The sequence below is a fragment of the Eucalyptus grandis genome, chromosome 7, assembly GCF_016545825.1.
Source record: "Eucalyptus grandis isolate ANBG69807.140 chromosome 7, ASM1654582v1, whole genome shotgun sequence".
NCBI classification, from domain to species: domain Eukaryota; kingdom Viridiplantae; phylum Streptophyta; class Magnoliopsida; order Myrtales; family Myrtaceae; genus Eucalyptus; species Eucalyptus grandis.
The window spans coordinates 60,150,311-60,171,162 of NC_052618.1; the positions used below are offsets into that span (position 1 = coordinate 60,150,311).

Genomic DNA, 20,852 nt, shown 5'->3' on the forward strand with positions numbered 1-20,852 from the left:
GGTTTCACGTCAATCCAACTCATTTGCAATTTGGCATAGATAGTTACCTAATAATATATAAATATGCGAAATGATTTTTAGGACATACATGAGATTGATGTGTATTTCCATAATGTCATAATTTTTATTGGTTATATAGTTTTCTTATCTTAAATGCATATATTTAAGCTTATAAGTAGCTTAGTTTTTAATTATGGTTCTCATTGACCGATGCTCTCCCTTTTCTACTCTGCAGCTTCGCATTCGCATCTACTACAGGATTGAACAACAACGAGTGCCAGATAACAAGGGAAGAGGTGACTTCAACTCTGCCCTCCATTTGAAAAGCATTAAATTTATCATAGCTCAGAAGTTGACAGGTCTGCTTGCTCCATAGGAACTGAATCGCACTGCAGGCGTGGACAAGACATGCAAATTTGTTAAGGTTGGTTTAGTCTAATATCTGATTTCACTCAGAACTCTTTCATCAACCATCTCTGTTTCTTAAGCTGCTCCTAGCCTCATGTCATATAATTATCCACTTTTTTTGGTCTACACACTCGAAGAAAAAGTGTGGAGTGGGGTGGAAAACATCTCGCAAGTCATCGTTTCTTGCTCATGCCTGCAGGCTGATTTCATGCACATGCCATTCTCCAACAATACTTTCGATGCACTTTATGTAATTGAAGCTACCAGCCTTGCCCCCAACGTAGTATGTTACATTTAGCCAGCTGTCTCGCTTTTGCACCTGGGGATTGTCGACCTGCTAAGATCATTCATAACTTAACCAGCTGTCTCGCTTTTCCTTTCCCTCTGATGTGCGGTATGGATGCTACAAAGATTTACAGAAGCCTGGGCAGTATTTTGCTGCATACGAATGGTGCATGACCGATTCAATTGATCTGCACAACAAAGAGCATGAAGATATTTACTGAGATCCATCCAAATTATTGAGCGTGTGCAATTTAACGACTTCGGTTTATGATGCAAATGGGACCGCACTGAATTGTTGCAGGCAGAGATTGAGATAGGAAATGGCCTTCCAGACATCCGGCTGATTGGGCAATGCAATGAAGCTGTAAAACAAGCAGGCTTTGAGGTGAGCTGTTTTTACAAAGTTACTTGTATTAAAGTGGAATACGACAGCTAAAAAGTCTCAACTCTGACCGCATGACTTGACGTTTGCTGATGTGAAGGTCACATGGAAGAAAGATCTAGCCGAAGAGTCTCCGGTCCCTTGGTACCAGGCAATAGAAGGAGACCATTTCTCCTTGAGTAGCTTCCGCGCAACGCCACTCGGGCGTTTCACAACCAGAATCATGGAAAGCTTGTTAGTGCAACGTCCTCCTGAATTTTAAGCTTTTGTTCAGCATGTTGGTGTCCCAGCAGCAGACTCATTTTTTGGAGGAGGTCACGTTGACAAAAGTTTCTGCTATGAGATGACTTAATACTTAGCATGGAAGTGCTAGTTCAGAAGGTCACACGAACAAGACCATTATAGCATTCATTTATGCACGCTAGTGTCTATGATTTTCTTGGGGGTTAAAAGCACTGCAAAATGTAAGCAACCATTTTGACTAGGAGGCTGTGGAAATTCATGGCCGCAACAATTTTGCTTACATTTATGCCCCACATTCATCGTCAAGTTCTTGAAATTCTGTTCAAAATAAATGTGAGTACTTACTATTCTGTACACAAGACTGCGGATGTCTCTCAACCAATAGGATACAGTCTTATATGATGTGGAGGTTTTAGCAACATCACTCGCATCACTAATTACGAAAGGACACGTGCTAGGGGTAAAGCCTTAGCATGTCATTCTCGACGATGAAAGCAACTAGCATGAAAAGTCGAGAATTGCACCGTCTCATATGTTCTTCAGGAATTCATCTGTCAACATGTCCCTATTTTTCCAAAATCAAGCGAGCAAACAAGCCAGGAGCGCCAAGGAAAGGGGTTAGGAGAGAAAGAAAACATAACTCCATCTCTCACTAGCCAATTTTGACTTTCTACATTCTAGTTTTCACCTTTAATCATTCATTTGGTTCCATCATTTTGTACTTAAGTATGACTACCGTACGCATGATGTAATCCAAATTTGTAAGATGTAAGTTCTTCTAATGCTACCTTCTAGTTAACTAAGCTTTGGGTTCCTTCACAGAACTCCAGCCTTCTGGTTCCTCATAACGTCAAGTTCTAGACATTGCTTTCAAAAGCATCTACAGTGTAATTCACCAATAGCATGTTGATGAAGTAATCCTCTTCTGCATTGCAGGATACCCAGTATACCACTCTATGTACGATGATTTTGTTTGGATGGAAAAGTATGGTGACCCAATGTTCCACAGACATCTTGCAGGTACCACATAGACCTTCACATGATCAGGAGAAAAAAATACATGTGCATGAAGAAGAGACATCAGTTGGATCAGTAATGCCTCATTAGCTTATAATCTGTCCCATACTATCACTGAAAAATTGCACCTCCCGTACCAGTATGTCGACTGGAACTTGTACCAATTTACTGCCATATCATTTCATCTCCAAAATACTGGCATCTGACTTCTCTTTTTTCTGTAAACAGTGGCAAGCATTTGGGGTCTCATAGCTCTCCGTCTAGCTGATGAGGAATTTCTACCTTTCGATTACCTCTCGTATGCATCTGAACTTCAGGTTGGATGTAGTAATTTTGACTTTTGAGAAATTCAATAGTTTGCAGCAAGTTGTTGGAAATATGGATAGATGAAAGTAAAAAGTCCAAAAATTAAAGAAAAGTGCAAAGGATTTGGAAGATGAGCTCTCAGATAAGGGGCTGAACCTCACCCCCTTGTTTAAGGCCATCGAGGATTTCAGAGAAGCAGCCACCAAAATAAACATTGACGTAAAGGTAGGTCTTAATAGATAGCAACAGTAAAATTTTCATTCTCATAGTAATCACTGATAGAAGAAATTAATCCCAGGCAATAAAAGAAAGCAAAAGCTGGTAATCAATATGGAAAGAGTACCATATGAGAGTAAGGGAGCTGAATGACAGACTAATGATGGCAGAAAGAGCATTTGCAGACCCTGATGGACTTTTTGGAAGGTCGTGGTATAAGCATTTGGTATGCTCATTCTTCCTCATGTAATTCTAGCTGTTTTAACCAGGGGCAATTTTCACAGAAACAAGGTAGTGGAAATACTCCTTGGTGACCACTATATCCACATATTTACTAATAAAGTGACTTGTGAATTTGCATATTGCAGATTTATGGCCCTTCAAAGCATAATGATTATGGAAGTAAATCCTTCCCTGGAATAGATGATGCTATTGAGGAAGCAAAGAAACTCAGCACATCAGACTCATGGCATTCTGTACAACATGAGATATGGAGAGTCTCTAGGGCTGTCAAGCACATGCCTCACAAGTGCTCAGTGGCAAACTCACATAATAAAGCAAAGTCTTTCATGTACTCCATAAACTTTTCATAAAGTAGGATAGGCAGTTTTAGTGAAGTCCAAACTGTGATGGTGGTCTTTATCTAATGACCACCAGTACAACTCTTAATCAAAAGAAACCATTGTTCTTGCGATGACTTACTCTAAGCTGAGTAACACACTAATTTTGTTACCCGTAATGTGAAATGCAGAGCAAAGGGCTTCTAAATCATTGTTCCAGTGTCATTTATTACATCCATAATATATGTAACGCGGACCCCTGATATATGCTGCAAATTATTTTTTCCTCTTTTTCTGCACTCACGCTATATGGAAAATTAGAAAGTACCTTACATCAGCCATTCACCTAGCAAGCAGAACAAAAATTTGCTCTGCATTAAACTGCCGATTGCAAACCTAAACATCCTTTAATCAAGCACTTGTTTGGGCAAGGACTGATTACAAGAATCACAGGTAACTCGCTGCTAAAGTATGCTACTCTTACTAGCAATGGTCATCGGTAGTTAGCATTGGAAAGATCACATTGGCAACCTGTATAACTTATGATCAAAAGTAATTATTTCTATTCCTTTTGCATCTGCCAATTCTGTAGCTCTTATTGATTGAAACATGCTTCAAAGACACATCCCTATTTTCCAAATTGCACTCACATAACCATTGAACCACAGTCAACTTTACCCATCAGATGCCTTAAATACATCGCTTATACTAAAAATCATTAGTCAGTTCAGTCACCATAGCTTTTGAGAAAGCAGTTCCTTGACATGAGGACAGTTTCTCTGGCCTCCTTTATCCTGACCAAGATTTGGCTCCTTTAAAGCCCCTTTGGCATTACAAACTCTGGCATTGGGAACTCAGATTTGGGCCCCAAAATCAAAAGCTCAAGTGAACATATGAGGATGCATTCGTTTATCAGATCTTATATAATTAGCTTTCATACAAATGAGGTTGAGAAAATAACGTAGAAGAGTAAACAAGGCGAATTCCTGACTGACAATATATGTTACTACTCTGAACAGACTGTATCACTGGACTATAAGAAAAAATTCATGGAGGATTAGTTCAACTAAGTTGACTCTACATATATACAATTAGTAAAGTTATGCATAGTTTATTTACTTCCAAACCTTAATAGCTCCATCCCTACTGCTTGAAATCAAGAGTCTCTGGTTCAACTTGACTGAGGCTAAAGAGATAATAGAGTCAGGATGACAACCAGCAGAATCGGTGGCCGCAGCAGCAAGGACAGCTTAGTTGTTAAAGGTCGTCTCCTACTCTCCTGTTCACCATGAACAAAGGCCGAAATATCAGCTTACTAACCAGTCTGACAGAGTAATAGTCCAATTTTTCTTTGGAAGTCTTTCTACCAAAAGTTCCCCTTGGTTTCAGATAACTACAAACAAACCCTAGCATGCCCAGGAGAAAAAGAGCAGAATTGTTTAACAAATGTCATTTTTAGGATGTATAGTCCAAGAGAAAACTGAATGGGGGCAAGTCGCAGAGAAGTTTGGTTTCCCTAGATGAGGTGACAACAAAAGGTAGTGACAAGTTCCAATGCCATAGAATATAAAGCTATAGAAAAGTGATATAACACAAGCTATGGAGTGCATTAGCCAATAGTTTCTGCTTCGAATAGTAGTTTCCAGCTAGAACTGATAGGTATGGTCAAATTGCCAGCATCTGAGAGCAAACAAGTTTAAGGATAGGAAATTAATCTTCATTATCACCCGTAACTCAATCATGGTTCGAGTAAGCATAAAAGATTTTTAAATGCAGAAGAATAAATATCATGGTACATGAATTCTAAGTATCTTGAAAAAATTGTCAAAAGAAAAGAAAGTAAAGGCGATGGAAATCCATACTAAAGTTTTCTCTGATATATCAAGAGCAGTAATGCCAGTGAAGGCAAGAAAAACTTTCTGTCGAAGTTTGTAATGTTAGGGTTCACAGAAGATTGCCTTGGGTTCAAGAAGTGCCCATATGCTCTCTACTTCTTTATATAAGAAAGAAGCATGTGGCCTAGTAAATCAGAACACCTACCTGAACATTTGCACCCCAAAAGATGATCTGCATTCATAGAAGTCGGTCATTTCCTATGCCTACCAGCATTGATTTCCATCATAGGATTCTCAAGAAGCGTATCCCATTTTATGTCCACAATTACGGCTTCCACAATAGCATATCCAGAGTCATCCAAAAGCTGCAAAGTTTAGAAATCTCCACTTGAGTCTATCATTCATAATAATATCAAGAATAAAGTTTGTGTAGACAACCTCTTTGACTCTCTGTATGACACATGCGGAAATTTGTTCTAGGTCACTAAGTTCATCCAAGTTGCATCTTTCAATGTAACATCCAATCGCTGTGATGATTAAAACAACAAAATCAGGGAATGCAATATTTGTTGCTTAACTTGCACATCTAAAAGTACAAATTTGTTCCAATACTATATTTGTACCGATATAATTTATTTGGCACATACCATGCTTCGTGCAATCCCGAATTAGCTCCCTCGGATTATCATAAGTGTAAAAGGCCTCATAGACCCTGTCAACTTTATATCGCACTGATGCAATAACATCTACATTTTCATTGTCCTGAAAAAAATCATGTGAGGTCATTACTTATTCAAGCATTTATATGCCAATTGGCAACAAGTGACAAGTTGTCACATCACGAACTGAAACGAGAAAAGGAAATTGAGAAATTCATCAACATTCAACTCAAAATTCACAAATTATTTGAATATACATCGATAGACCCACACTAATACTTCTCGAAAAACTCACAAAAGCTAGGGTAATTGCAACATTTTACTTCTCATGACGATTTGAAAACAAAATATTCAAAGAGCAATGTTAATTTTGTTTCCCACTAAGATGATCACCAGTGCATTTGTGTACTATAATAAAATCCTCTAGGATGAAATCTAAATCGGAGTTTGCACAAAGAAAAAAAAGATAAAATCCACGTGATTAAACAAACCTTGGTCTTCGAACTGCATTTCACATCATCCAACTGCTGGATTCTGAGTGATAGCTCACCAACAACTTCATATCCGCAAATCCAAGGAGAACAATGGCGTCCAACATACAGATTTTTGTGATGCCTGCCAAATTTTTGCTGGATTGCTACTGTTGATTTAGGAACTTCAACACTGCAGCACAGGTTACCCATCTTCTCTCTATTTCAACTAGATTCTGCAGAAAGCATTCTAGCAGTGAACACCCAAATTGTACACAAATGAAGAATGAAAGAAAAAAAAGAGAAAGTACCTTGACTAAGGAAGGCTGACTGCAAGAGGAGACGTACAGTCTGCTAAGCTGAGGGAACGAGCGAGTGACTAGGGTTTTCTTCTTCTTTCTGCGTGAGGAAAGAGGAGATTACAAAAAAGTGACATGCGAGTTCAACTACAGAAGGGCAAAGCAATGAAGGAAGTAGAGCAAAGTGAGCAAAGGTGTGAGCAAGAAGAGAAAAACGCTGAGGGAACGAGCAGGCGACTAGGGTTCTTCTTTCTAAGAGGGGATATTATGAAAAAGTGATAGGAGAGTTCAACAACAGAAGGGCAAAGCAATGAAGGAAGTAGAGCAAAGTGAGCAAAGGTGTGAGCAAGAAGAGAAAAACGCTGAGGGAACGAGCAGGCGACTAGGGTTCTTCTTCTTTCTAAGAGGGAAGATTATGAAAAAGTGATAGGAGAGTTCAACAACAGAAGTGATTCCCACCTGGTACTTACACACGTATACCCTGCAACAAATAAACTCAACATCTGACATAACAGAAACTAGAGGGCATATTATAATAAAAGGAGAGACGTGTCCACGTAAACTACATTGCAGCTGAAGTAAAGAGGGCCACCGATTTTTCAATAAAAGGAGAGAAAGTGTTTGTGATGGGAAAACAGCTCTGAGAATTCTTGTTTCCCACTAATACTCTATGAACTTAAATAAATAAACAAATAATAGTCCAACAGCCTTATAACAACCAACCAATGCCATATGCACTGGAAGATCATATTCTTGGTAAGTCCACTACCCAGCTTTGACTTTCGAATCAACAATCTTTTTAGCATAAAAATCCAGTCAAAAGAACTAGTGAGAATGCTTTTGGCTCAAATCAGCTTTTAAGTTAACATCAAACTGCAGAGTCAATATTATTCCATAAAGTAAACTTTGGAAGCTTGACAACAAAGAGCAGGATTAGAAATAGGAATGCTATGCTCAGGATGAGTCATGAGCTTCGCCAGAACTTTTTTACATAATATATGAAGCCAAAAAGAAGATTCCGCAGGAATATTACATGCACTAATTTATCAGGAAGAAGCTGCTCGTTGGTACATATCATGCTCTCTCCAGAAATGATAAAGCACAATTTTTGGCAAAAGGAACATAATCACCAATTCCAATATTAGTATTTTCATGTGCTATTCAGAATCAAAATGAGCAGGCATTCTCCTATATGACAGAATGCCTATCCCCCTCCTTTACGAGACACTTTTTTTTTTTTAATCATAGCCTAACTATTTCCCATTTCATAGATGGATATCTAGGGACTCAAGTCTATATAAAATTGACTGTACACAATTGTAATTTGTACCAGACATATTTTACTCGACTAATTATCAAAATTGAATCCAACAAGAAGATAGTTGGTAAGTACCAGCTCGTTAGCAAAAATCAGGACAACGGCCCCTTTTAATTCTTCTTCCTGCCAAAACACTAGAACTGTTAGAAGAGATGGAAGAAGTTGGTAAGATCCTAAAGATCAGTACTTGAGGAGTCATCCATTTCAGCAATATGAACAAAAATAAAATGGCCTTCGATAACTAAGATTCACAGTTGTGATGTCTAGGGTCTAAGCTAATAGCTTTCCATTGACTTAGAGGTAATGATTCTAAAACGTAGAAAACAACATGCAACCAAGTATAATCACAAAGAAAACACACAAGCAACCTAACATTGGTCTCTAAAAATGAAAAGATAATTCAAAACAAAGAACCCATCATAAAGCCCTAAGGGCTTGTCCAATTCTTTTTTAAAATAAATCAATTTTTTTCTGGCCTTTTATGGTTCTGTCCTGTAACATGACGAAAATAATATAACAAAAAGAAGAGGCTCGTTCTTAACATCAAAATCTTATGGGAATTATCTTCAACTCATTATTATAATAATTAAAGTGTTTGCAATATTATTGTTTCCACAAGAAACCCATCTTCAATCTTGAATCTTGCAACTGTTTCCTATTTTACTAATCTTAACCTGACTCGAATTAGGAAAGAAACTCTTAACTTCTCACAAACTCTCACTCCTCAGCACGCTCTCAAAGCCATCTCATTTCCAACAGTGAACTATATATTTCCTCTGTCTTTCTATTCTCTCTCCAACGTTGTCTTTCTCCTGTCTTTCGCTCTCTCTGAATTTCTCCGCACCCTGTTGCCCTTTGTTGTTCTCGCGGGGTGTTTTTTCTGATTCTTCAACCGAAAACCCATGAAGCTCATCAATTTCTTGGGCCCCAAATCGCCTCCCATCGGCAACATCCCGAGAGGTGAGGACTCTTTGTCGCCGTGCTCGTGCCTTTCTTATCTGTACGATCAAGAGAAGAAGGGCGGTGAAGGGGCCAGAGGTATTTCGTCTGCAGGAGAGGCAGTGGCTCGCAACTTCTTCCCCCTCACGCCTGATCAGAACACGAAGGAAGTCGGCGGCCCTCATCAAGAAATTGTTCCGCCCCAACTTAAAGAGAAAATCCATGGCCTCACTCACGAATGCTGAATTCTTAATTGCGGAGAATAAGGCGAAGTACAACCGAGCGCAAAAGGAAAGAAACAGGCCTCAGGATGTGATGCCGAGGAAGTTTCCACAGAGAAATTTTCACAATCAACATGCCAGCTTCACCCAAAACAAAGGTGCGGACATAAAACCCTAATAAATAAATAAATCGAACGATTGTCGTCGCAGATCTAGGGCTTCTCGGTAGAGACGGCTTTGAGCATAGCGGAGAGAGCGCGAACCTCGTCGGACGCGATTCGGGAAGAAAGAGGTCGGGAGGAAGAGGCCGTGGAGTAGAGAGAGGGGCGGTTGTCGGGAGGGAGCGTCACCGTCGTCGGAGAGCGAAGAGGCCGTCGTCGGGAGGGAACGTCGCCGTCCTCGGAGAGAGCACGGCCGTCGTCGGGAGGGAGCGTGGCCGTCGTCCGAGACCGAGCGTTATTTGGGAGAGAGCAGTCGGGAAACAGGGGATAGAGTGAGAAGAAAGGAGAAAAGAAGAAGCGCTTAGTTGAGGAGTAGAAGTGAGGACTGAGGAGAGAAGAGAAAGCAGAAGTGGCGATTGGGATGGATTTTCGAGTGAATTTGTAATTACTTGAAAATTTTGCAGTGGATCAGCATATGGCTTTTTCCTTCTTCTTTTTTCGTCAGACAAAATATTGCAATACCCTAACAATTCAATTCTAGAAAATCCCAAATTTTAACTCTAGTTTCAATTCTAACCCAATTTTTTATTTTCCTTGAAAATCCTAAATTTAGTTATTGTCCCAATTCTATCTCGATTTTTTTTTTTGTTAAGAAAAACCATAATATATACTGTATTCACCAATAAAACCTATGAAAGAAGAAAGTATCTCGAGTTTTTTTTTTTTTTTTTTTTCCTTTATTCGTCGAAGGGTGATCATCTTCTTCTTTTGGAGGGGTTGTACAAAGTTTACACAAGCAATCTATATCCCATTAACAGTGTCCTATAACTGGAACTTTAAAGTGATAGCAAGATTATCACTTGCATTAAATAAATAAATCGGAAAACCTATCTAGACTATAAGTATATGATCAAGTCTACCTTCTCCATCTTCTTGGAGGTTTCAAACAAATTGGACCATAAGAAGAATGGACATTTATCTAAGATTGACATGGTCATTTCATGTCTTTATTTGAAACTATGTTCGTTTTAGTTTATCTTTTGAAAAAAGTAAGACATTTCACATTTTTTTTAAAAATATTTCCCCTCAAAATCTCCACCGGCAATGAAGATTAAGGGGGAGAAAAGAGAGAAATAAAGATTAAAGCTGGACATGAAAATTCGAAGGACCACATCGCAAATCTTAGTTAGACCCACATACTTGATGATCCTGGTTCCACATCTCAAATATTCTGTTGTCTAATTTTAAAGAAACGACACATACTTTTCTGAAAAAAGAATGAGGAATAAACCCACTTGTAATCTTTTATTCGAGCCATGTGACAACTGTGATCTTATGAGGATCTATGAATATTATGTAAACTAGACTCCAAGGGTTTAATTTTCAAAAAAAAAAATATATATATAAAAATATTTTCTTAAAAATGATCACATTAAAAATAAACGAATGAAAATTATTCTTATCATGCGTGATAATATTTAGACATAAATTGTTATTAATGAAACAATTTCCATTAACTAATTATTTTATGTGATATAAACAATAATTTTTAAGATAATATTTTTCAAATAATATATTTTTTTTCGTGAAACAAATAGAACTAAGTAAAATAAGTATATGTCATTGCGTAAAATTCATTTTCCTTAATAGTTGAAATCAATGTGTTAAAAGATAGATCACGTCCTTATTATTTACGACTAACGAGACATATAATTAATTAATTATTACTTTTAGCGGATGCGGTTACTCCGTGAATTCAGAACCGTTGATGGTTGATGCGCCTCTGCTTTGTTTCTGGACCATTTCGAAGACAAAAACAAAAACAAAAAAAAAATTTCCCCTTTCCACTCAGTTTCTCTCGCATTCCCACCTCCTCAACTTCAAGCACAAAAAAAGAGGGAAACCTCGCCCTCGCATCCCTCTCCCCCCGCCACCCCTCTCGCAGCCTCGCATGCAAATATTATTTTTATGTTTGATTAAGGCGAGAATTTGGTGCTACAAGTACAAGCCACTCCTTTTTACATCGCTGTCACCTTACCTTATTTACAGGACCAAGGCAAATGTAGGGGGTATTCTCATCTTCATAGCGGATGTGATCCATTACAGTACTTAAAGCAATCTGTCTCAGCTTAAAGAAAGGCCACTGTGCTAGAAGTGGGTTCCAACGCATCATGTAGACAACTTCAGAGCATTTCTTGAGTCCAGCCCCAGGGGTAAGGACAGTACAGATCTTCCTGAGGAAAATAGTAAGAAGTCACTGTTCTCCATTTTTTCTTATGCTTGCACGCAATATAAATCAAAAGCTAGAGATTTTGCTGTGCCATCATGAAATAATACCTAAGCACATAGATCTCTAGTTCGGTCCCTTTCAATCTGATTGTAAGGTTGCACATACAGCTCCTTCCGAAGGGACAAAACAAGGGGACTCAATGGAGCCACAAATCTCTTGCTATACAAGTAAGACATAGGCAAATACACCATCCGACGGTGACACCACATGCCTCCTGTTGAAGAATACGTCATCCTTGATTTTACATATTTGAAGCACCTCCTTTTGGAGGATAAAGCTAGGTATTATTCGAAAATCTCGTTATATAAGATTCAATTCATGGAGCAGGAGACCGTCAAAATTTCACTAGCTTTGGAAATCAATCTCAATTAATGGAATAAGCATATTTGAATTGGCAATATGGAGAGCTCATCAGCGCAACCCCAACTGTGATGAATCTATCACGGGAACTAGGAACCGCTACTTATAAGCAATATGCTTACATACATAAGAAATTAAACTCAAACAGGACAGAAATCTGCAGTTTTTTTTTTTTTTTGGGGGTGGGTGTGCGATAGGTTGAATTTTCGTAGGGGCGTAAGCTAAAAGTCGCACCGATGGAGTGGATTGTGGGTGGAAAAAAAAAGCGGTTTGTTGGCAGTGGAAAATTACTTGGCGTCCTTTTTTATAGCTGCTACGGCACCCTAAAACGTAGTAAACAAATTCTTAAAAGCTAACAAACTAAATCTGAAAAAATAAAATGTGGAAAGTTTGGAAGATCTGGAAGATCTGGAAGATCTGGAAAATCTGGAAACAAAATAACCAGAAAATCTGATTCTGATTTTCAACAGTCTCCAATGTTTCTGCATACATATTTTAGCCCTTCGCAGAGATATGAAGTGTTTTCTGGTAAAATATGTCAGGATTTGCCTCTGGATGAGTATTGCAGTGTTAGCCAAAACTTCAGTTCTCCGTGCATCTAACTCAGCCATCTGTCCAGCCCTAAGAAACACCTTTGTTTTCCCAATCTGAATATAGCATTGAGGGGAAAGAGTAAATACATAAAGAAATTAAAAAAAAAAAAAAAAAAAAACGCTTCATGTAAAGCTGTGTGAAATGAAGGACGTGTAGACTTCATTCCATATATGGAGTCCTTGATAATCCTTTACGCACATCTTGTCACAGATAGCTATACAGGCAGCTTTCTGTTGGATCTGCGCACAGGGAAGCATCATGGTTGTTAATGTGAGAATCAACTGTTGCGAGCTGCGGCTGGTGTAGAGTACATATATGATTTAACTGCGAAATCGTGCTTAACACATTGGGACTAGCTATGTTACTGGATCTGGTATTTCAAGGATCAACATCAGTAAGATAACAACAAATTCTTCACAATTACTTCCTTTTCATGTAATGTGAGATGTGAGAAGCTTACCCGTCTGAAAGGTCGGGAAGAAGCATTCCGAAACGGTCCAGAAACTCATCGAATGTCTTTTTGTGGGATACCCTGCACAACTTATCTGGATGGCCTTTAGAACGCCCTGAAAATTCGTGTCAAAAGAAATATCTCCATCCTTAGGATAAACTGAACTTGAACGACAAAGCCTATTTAGTGAGATACAGGCATATCATAACCTACCCCGCATCTCAATTGATTTAAGACATTGAGATTCTCAAAGATTCGTGGCTCCAAAACCGTATTTGGTTTTACACGTCTAATATAATGAGGTTCCGTTGTATTCAAGGTCTCCATCAAAGCTTGTAATTGTTGCTGGAAGTAGTCGGAAAGTAAGTTCAGTAATATGCATCTATTATGTGGCCAGTCCAGTTACCTTACCTTGAAACGAGTACCGATGGAGGAGAACTTGGAATGCTTCAATGCCTCCTCGTGCAAAGGAGGAAAGAGATTCCAAACAAACGAACACTTGGAAGCATGTAGTAAAGCTTGGTGTTCACCTGCCACATAGTCCTTGTTTTTATCAAGGAATTGATCTGCTTGATACGTAACCTATTGAAAACAAACATAAGTAAGTGAAAATTTTAGCTTTTAGAGAGAGAGAGAGAGAGAGAGAGTTGGAAGAAATAAAAATAAAAATAAAAATAAAAATAGGAGCTTGCTCACATCTCCAGCGTAATGATTTATATTGAAGTCTGTTCGAACAAGTGTAGGCTTGCTGAAACGCTCGTTGCCTTCATAAGTCTGATACATTCTCTGCAAATGTCTCGTGGGTCGATTTGGGAACATACTGCCAATTTCAGGTTATGTATAGACAGCCTTTTTGTTGTATTCACGTGGCATGGCCGGTAGCTTACGTGGACGAAATGATGATAATTACATTTTCTTTTTCCTTTCTTTATTTTTCCTGTTCTACTTGGCAATGGTTGGCAGCACCATGACACTCACTTGTCCTCAGCTTCACAAAGGCCTCGACGACTTACGATGGAAGAAGATGAATAGCTAAATAGGAGAACAAAGAAGAAAGAAAATGAAAGAAAAAGAAATCAGAAAATAAAAAAATAAAAAAATTGCACAACATTGTTTAATCCTTGTCAGCCACCAAGTGTGTTGCATAGGACGCTTGATGTTGATTAAATTATCATGTCAGTGATCTCTGACCTAAAAATTGACTAATCGGACTACATTAGTTATCATTAAAAGGTTTAGGACTATGTCGACTAATTTTAAAGTATAGTATTGATAGGCTTATAATTGATATACACTTATACAATTCTTTAAATTAATATTAACAGCTTTGTAATAATAACCAAAAGAAGTTCTTTTAAGCTTTAATATTAACTTGATATGGATTTGTTGTCACTATCAGAATTCCAAGAATTCTCATGAATTGCCTCAAACTTAAATGGAGAAATTTCTCGACAATAGTTGATATGGACAAATTTAAATAGTTGTTAGAATATTTAAAATTGATCGAGCTATTCTAGGTATGCATAAGCTAGAAATGAGAACCCCATTATTACATATATTGAATTACCTTATTGTATTGTCATCCGATTCACAATTATGCAAGTGGAAATTACGTAATTAATAGTTGATCTTGATTCGATAATTTCACAAGATTTTGAGCGGAAATGCAATTGATGTAATTTTGAAAATTGAATATAAAATATTGAAAGAGGAGTTCCTCAACAGTCAACATTCACCATGGGGAGAGCAGAGAGAGTGGAAGAAGACTGCACGTGGGGTTCTTTTCACCAACCGCACCCTCTTTCTTTTCTTTTTTTCGGTCGTAGCAACCCCACCTCCTTAATTTTGTCATTATTCGCCTACTCAACATATACTCATTTTATTATGCTATCGCTTCTCTTTATCGAATAATTCCACACAATTTTTCTCTTCTTTATCTATTTAATACATGATTTAGCGTACTTATGACTAGATCAATCTTGATTACTTTTTTTTTATACTTTATTGATTATTGTTTTATTAATCATAAGTGATTTCTTACTTTTTATTGTTTTAATACGTGCATAATATATAGAGTTACAAGTTTCATGCCAATCCAACTCATTTGCAATTTGGCATAGATAGTTACCCTAATAATCTATAAATATGAGAAATGATTTTTAGAAGATACATGAGATTGATGTATATTTCCATCATGTCATATTTTTTTATTGGTTATATAGTTTTCTTATCTTAAATGCATATATTTTAAGCTTATTTGATTGCAAAATTCCTATGTGTAGGGAATATCGGATTCCCAAAAATCGGATTCAACACTAAATCGAACCCCTAAAACAAGTGCGAAAGACGAGCCCGAGAAAATCACATGTATCACCGATTCTAAGGCACATCACAAAATCGAACGTACCTTGTTAGCCACAAATTAAACACCGACGCTGATATGAGGATGAAAAATTGATCCCGTTCGATCCAATGACGTCAGTTCGTCTTGAAGGAAAGAGAGTGTCGTCTCTTTTGTTACTGTTTTTTCTTTTGGAGGGAGAGAGGGAGGAGGAACGTACGTACTGTCAAAAGATGCATTCCTCTTTCTCTTTTCCCCCTTAAATACGTCCTCTTCCAAGAACGTGTCCCTTCGGTAAAAGACGTTCCCCCAAAAGTTACAACCCTTCAACATATCCCTCCATCTATGGGCCCTAATTTTGTGGGCCAGGCTTTTAGGCCCAATATGGGCGGACGGGCCAACTTAGGCCCATCACATTAGTTAATAAATAAAACCATCACTATAGGAAAATAAGTAGTGATGAAATATTCATGACTTTTGCGTATGAACAGTATGGCACATCAATATGTACAATGTAAGCCTTAAGCACATCGCTATAACCATTATTTATAGGAACAATATCTCAATCTTTCAAAAAAATATTTTGCAAAGGTCTTATAGATAGACTATACAGAACTTTACCATCTCAATCTTTTTATGATCATTTCTCTTATCACTCATCTTAAAGGTGCATGGATATTTTGACTGATCATGGATATTTTCGTCAAAAGACAATTTTAATTTCAAATTATTTTATCTTTTATCTTTTTCCCTTTTTTGTTTTCTTTTTTCTTTCCCCTTTTTTTCTAACAAGTGTTGGCAAGGGCTTAGTGAATCTCAATCTAGCGAGGACCAACCTCACCTATGGTTGACAAGGGTGACCCTCCCCAAATGGGGCGAGGGCACCCTTGCCCAGCCCTATTTGGGCATCGGCCACTAGCGAAGAATAAAGAGAAAATTAGAATAAAAGGAAAAAAAAAAGGAAAACAATATAAATGATGAAAATGCCCTTAACCATCTAAAAAGTCAGGCCATTCTTTAAAACATATATAATCACTTTAGACCTTTATTTGGAATAAGACCCACTTTAAGTTCTTATCCGAGAGAATGAGAGCATTTTAGGTTATCATTTGGAATTTTCTCTCGATCTTTTTATGATCACGAAAAACTTTTTTCTCCCATTATTCATCTTAAGGCGCGAGGATATTCCACTTTATATAAAATTCGAATAATTTTTTATCTTCTGATATTTTGTTTAAATCTACATGAGTACTATACATATTAATTATGACATACAAATAATAAGGTGGATAGTTTTAACTTGGTTTCATGTAGATTTATACTAAGAGAAAAATAATCTTATTCTTATTTTTATAAAGCAAGTTATGAGAAATTGATCCAATACTGTATTTTTCGTATATTTTGACATCAAACAATAAAATACATTTTTATATTCAACTGTGAATATCAATGAAGTTTACTAATTGAAAATACCTTCTAGCGGTGATGCACGGATGCATCTTTGGTTTTATCATTAAAACAAAACAATGAGGCTAAAATGGATCATCATTAAAGAGTATATTGGATGAAAGTGCAATTTATTTTAAAAATCCGTGTATACTAACACCGCATATTAGTTTTTTGGTGCCGACTTAACCATTTTCAGCAAATTCTGAATGGAAATCGGATGGAAAGGCTCGAAAATTATCACCATAGTACAATATATTAGAATAATGACGTGAAGAAATATTACGGGGAAATAAAAAACGAAATGAAATTTCCAAAGCTATACCCAAAAGTATTAAGTTGCCCTCCTTTATAACCCGAGAGCGACATGGAAACGGCCCGAGAAATGAGCGCGCCCTCCGGGGAAGAGCGAAATTAAACCGCGAATGGAAAAATCAAAGCAGATTACCCGAGGCTAACAAGAAGGAGATCATCAGGCTCGGCCAAAGTCAAACAGATGTTTGCAAACACAAATCTGGAAAGAAATGCGAGAGGGACTCGATCTTCTGGTTGCAGCTGCGTGGGAAAGTGGAAGTCCGATCTCTGACGGAGGAGCGGCAGAGGATCCACATTCCCCGGGTTGTTTATGCTGCTGCCACAGCACCCGCAAAACTTCTTCCATCGAGAACGGCGAGCTGACATTTCGCATAACCGTCGTCCATCAGGTTTTCTTTCTTTCTCTGGGGGCAATGAAACAGCGGAAGGAAGAGAAAAAAACGAGAACAAATCACCTCGAGTTCACATCGAGGAAGAAGGAGTTGTCGGTGTGCGTTGAATTCGCAGCCGTCAGAGCTCTCATTTTGCCTATGACCTGCAAGTTCCAAACATGGCCCGGTGCTGAGTTCCCAAAGGAATGATGGGTGTTCATAGAAAGAGAGTGAGAAGAGCCACTCACATCCAGCGACAACCCTCGCGTTCCGTACTTGTCGTCCCAAAACGTGGTTCCAATGCGATATATTTGAGGGATGCTCGCGCGCGCGCGCACCGGGTTTAGTACCCTGCAGTTGCAAATGTGAGTTTTGTAATTTCTTCAGCGCCGAAATGGCGGTTTTATTGTTTTCCAGACTACTTTTCGAAACAGCCAAGTCCCTTTCCAGATGAAGAGTTGCCGGGCAGAGTTCACTGGTGATTTCATCCAAAGATTTCTGGGTTTTTTGAGGACAAACCTACGATCAGGAAGCTACTTCAGTTATTCCATTTCCCACCTTTTGGGGCAGGCCGTGAATAAAACATGGGGAATCTTGGTAAACTCACAAGAAATCTCGCAGCTTGTCTTATATGTAGAAGTTCCTCCGTTAGCAATGCTGCAGACTCTAAAATTGTTCAAAATTTAAGTTGGAACTAGGAGGTTGAACTCAGCACGGTAAGACTTGCCTGATCTCGAGCTTCGAGGCACCAATCCTCCAATTCTTGCAGACATTATTCAGATATTCCCTGTTGCTGAAGGAGCAGCACTCTCGACGAAGCAATAAGCTGATCAACATGATCTTGCAATTAGTTATGTTGTCATCTCTAGGATGTAGCTGTCTATGTGATGGAGTCTAAAGGAAACCTACCTACTGAACAGTTGAACATTGATGAATGAGAAGACCTGAATATACATTTTTCTTGTGATCATTGAAGGCACCTGATAATACATGAGTTAGGAAAGCAGTACATGGTTTATTTCGAGATAAAAAATAATCAGCAGTAGGAGGGATTGGTTAATCTCGCATGATTATGAGAGATAATGGATAAGTATTGGTCTAGTTTCTTGACAATGCTTTGCCTGCATGCATTTGATGTGTGCTGTTTATCAACTATATTAGATAGCATTCTTTTCCATGACCCCCTAAGTGGTCTCCCTCTTGCAGATCTTGGCACCTGTCAGTAGTAATGGAGAATTGATTTACCAGACTGCCAAATTTGCAACGACTGCTATCCTCAAGCAAAACGCAAGTGTTCATATGTGCACCTGTATGCATAAGTTCAAAAATTGACTGATCTCTTTCTTTAGGCTATCATGAATAATCCCTTATAGTTTCTCCACGCATGTGGTCAACTATTGTTTAAATAGTAGTACCGGGTAGTTGGCTTCTATTTTTGATTGCTCTGACAGTTTATCCATCACTCCACTGTAACCACTTGAAATACCCAAGCCCATTGAAGATGAATGGAAGCCCTGTTTCAGCAACCAGCCCCGTCAATTTCCCCTGATCTCAATGTGCCATACTTGAAGAGAATTTTCCAAGAGATACCTTCGGTGTGGCACCAAATAACATTGCAGGAATGTTCCTTGTGTGATTCAAGGCCATATTAGGTGAATTACTTGCTTTAATTGCATTTTGTAGAAGAAAGAGAGAAGTGGATGTTGTTGAGAACCAATACGCAAGATTGTCGATGCTATCTTGACTCTGCGAGGCAATAGAAGAACATTAGTCAAATCATGTTAGATACTTAATGCGCATAAAAATAACAGTCATTAACACATTGGAAACTGCTGCTTCTACTTAGATGCCATCATTGTCAACTGCTTGCTGAATACCACCTCAAAAGGTGAATAATCCTCTCAAATAGATTTGTTTTATCTGCTTCAAAGGCTATAGAAGAACATTGATCAAATCATGTTAGATACTTAATGCGCATAAAAATAACTCAGTCATTAACACATTAGAAACTGCTGCTTCTACTTAGATGCCATCATTGTCAACTGCTTGCTGAATACCACCTCAAAAGGTGAATAATCCTCTCAAATATATTTGTTTTATCTGCTTCAAAGGCTCTCCATTGTAGAAGTGATGTGAATGTGATACAAGCAGCTTTTGATCTTCATTGTCGAATTGCTTCTCTTCCAAAAGAAATCTTATTAATAGGTCATGGTTTTCCTGTTTATGCAAGGAAAAAAAAAGTTGCATTAGAACGAGAATGGCATGGTAGTTTTGGCATAACGCCTAAACTTGCATATGGTAGCTAATACCTGCTGCCTTTCTGTTAAGAATCTTTGTCTTGACACAAGGGAAACAGATTGTCCTGACTCCTGCAGGCAAGTAATTTTTTAGGTCTTCATAATTCAAAAGAAGCTCCACTTTTCTAGTCTTACAGTTGAACCATTCTCAGAAAGATGCTCATACTTTTGTTCCATTATCTTCACCTGTTAGATGTCCATTTTCCTGTATCTGCACCAATCCCCCATGGTGTTTAGTGATTGTAAGTCCTTGTATAAGACAAGGGCCGGTAGTAAAAATAGCAGACCTTAACATGTGTTGCTTTCCTTCCGAAGGTAGATGTTTGCTCCCTTGTGGCAACATGCTTTGGGAGGATTTCATTCTGTGACTCCAAGTTCAGAATCTCGGTCTTTGGACTGCGAAAAGGGAGATTGGATTCTTCTTAAGATGGTAACAAATGATAATGAACTACATTAAACTTATCCAGGCTTGAGAGCTCATTAAAGACAGGTCCCCACTACCAGCCTTGAGGACTCTTTAAAGATAGGTCACTACTTCCTGCAATAATTCCTCTTTTACATGTAAGGACTGATCAAGGGGATAGACACATGGATTGATGGAGTCTTTATGCTCTGGTATCAAGATGAATTCCATGACGATGCGCAATATGGGAAAAAAGGAAGAAAAAAACAAGATATGAAACTGGAAACATGGAACTAAAATGTGTGCTATTGTATGAGACAACCTACATAAGCAGCTTTAATTTTTGGTGTTGTAATTTAACCATTTCATTTGTTTAATGACGGCAGAGATGATATTGTAAATCAGACCAGTCAGCTCTTTCTCGGTAATAAGCCACTAATCTCATTAAATGGTAACAACAACAAGAGGTGCACCTAAAATGTTAAAGACTGTTCTTACCCATGCAATTCATCCGATAAAATCCCATCTATTGGTGCGACCAATACTTGCTGCCGTAGAATACGATTTTTTGATTCAAGGTTGGACAAATTCATTTCCAATCTAAGACACATAAACAAGAATTGGTCAATTGCGGTTTAAGATATAATGACATTAATTTCACTTGT

At 38.1% G+C, this 20,852-nt stretch overlaps 2 protein-coding genes and 1 long non-coding RNA gene across 3 annotated transcripts; 1 reads left to right on the plus strand and 2 right to left on the minus strand.

The window, feature by feature from the left end:
* The first annotated feature begins 2,951 nt into the window (after window positions 1-2,951).
* LOC104454688 (probable glutamate carboxypeptidase LAMP1) lies at window positions 2,952-3,561 on the plus strand. Its single transcript, XM_018877543.2, has 2 exons — window positions 2,952-3,083; window positions 3,226-3,561. The coding sequence occupies exons 1-2, from the start codon at window positions 2,988-2,990 to the stop codon at window positions 3,448-3,450; spliced, it is 321 nt and encodes a 106-aa protein (XP_018733088.1). The 5' UTR covers window positions 2,952-2,987; the 3' UTR covers window positions 3,451-3,561.
* Window positions 3,562-4,298: 737 nt separating this feature from the next.
* LOC104454689 (hypersensitive-induced reaction 1 protein-like) lies at window positions 4,299-9,728 on the minus strand. Its single transcript, XM_010069606.3, has 8 exons — window positions 9,422-9,728; window positions 8,074-8,121; window positions 6,693-6,780; window positions 6,403-6,617; window positions 5,900-6,014; window positions 5,691-5,779; window positions 5,458-5,617; window positions 4,299-4,696 (listed from the first exon to the last, which is right to left on the minus strand). The coding sequence occupies exons 4-7, from the start codon at window positions 6,592-6,594 to the stop codon at window positions 5,504-5,506; spliced, it is 510 nt and encodes a 169-aa protein (XP_010067908.2). The 5' UTR covers window positions 6,595-6,617; window positions 6,693-6,780; window positions 8,074-8,121; window positions 9,422-9,728; the 3' UTR covers window positions 4,299-4,696; window positions 5,458-5,503.
* Window positions 9,729-17,258: 7,530 nt separating this feature from the next.
* LOC120296411 lies at window positions 17,259-17,811 on the minus strand. Its single transcript, XR_005553364.1, has 3 exons — window positions 17,736-17,811; window positions 17,572-17,651; window positions 17,259-17,475 (listed from the first exon to the last, which is right to left on the minus strand). It is a non-coding gene; the product is annotated as an uncharacterized LOC120296411 (long non-coding RNA).
* Window positions 17,812-20,852: the final 3,041 nt, after the last annotated feature.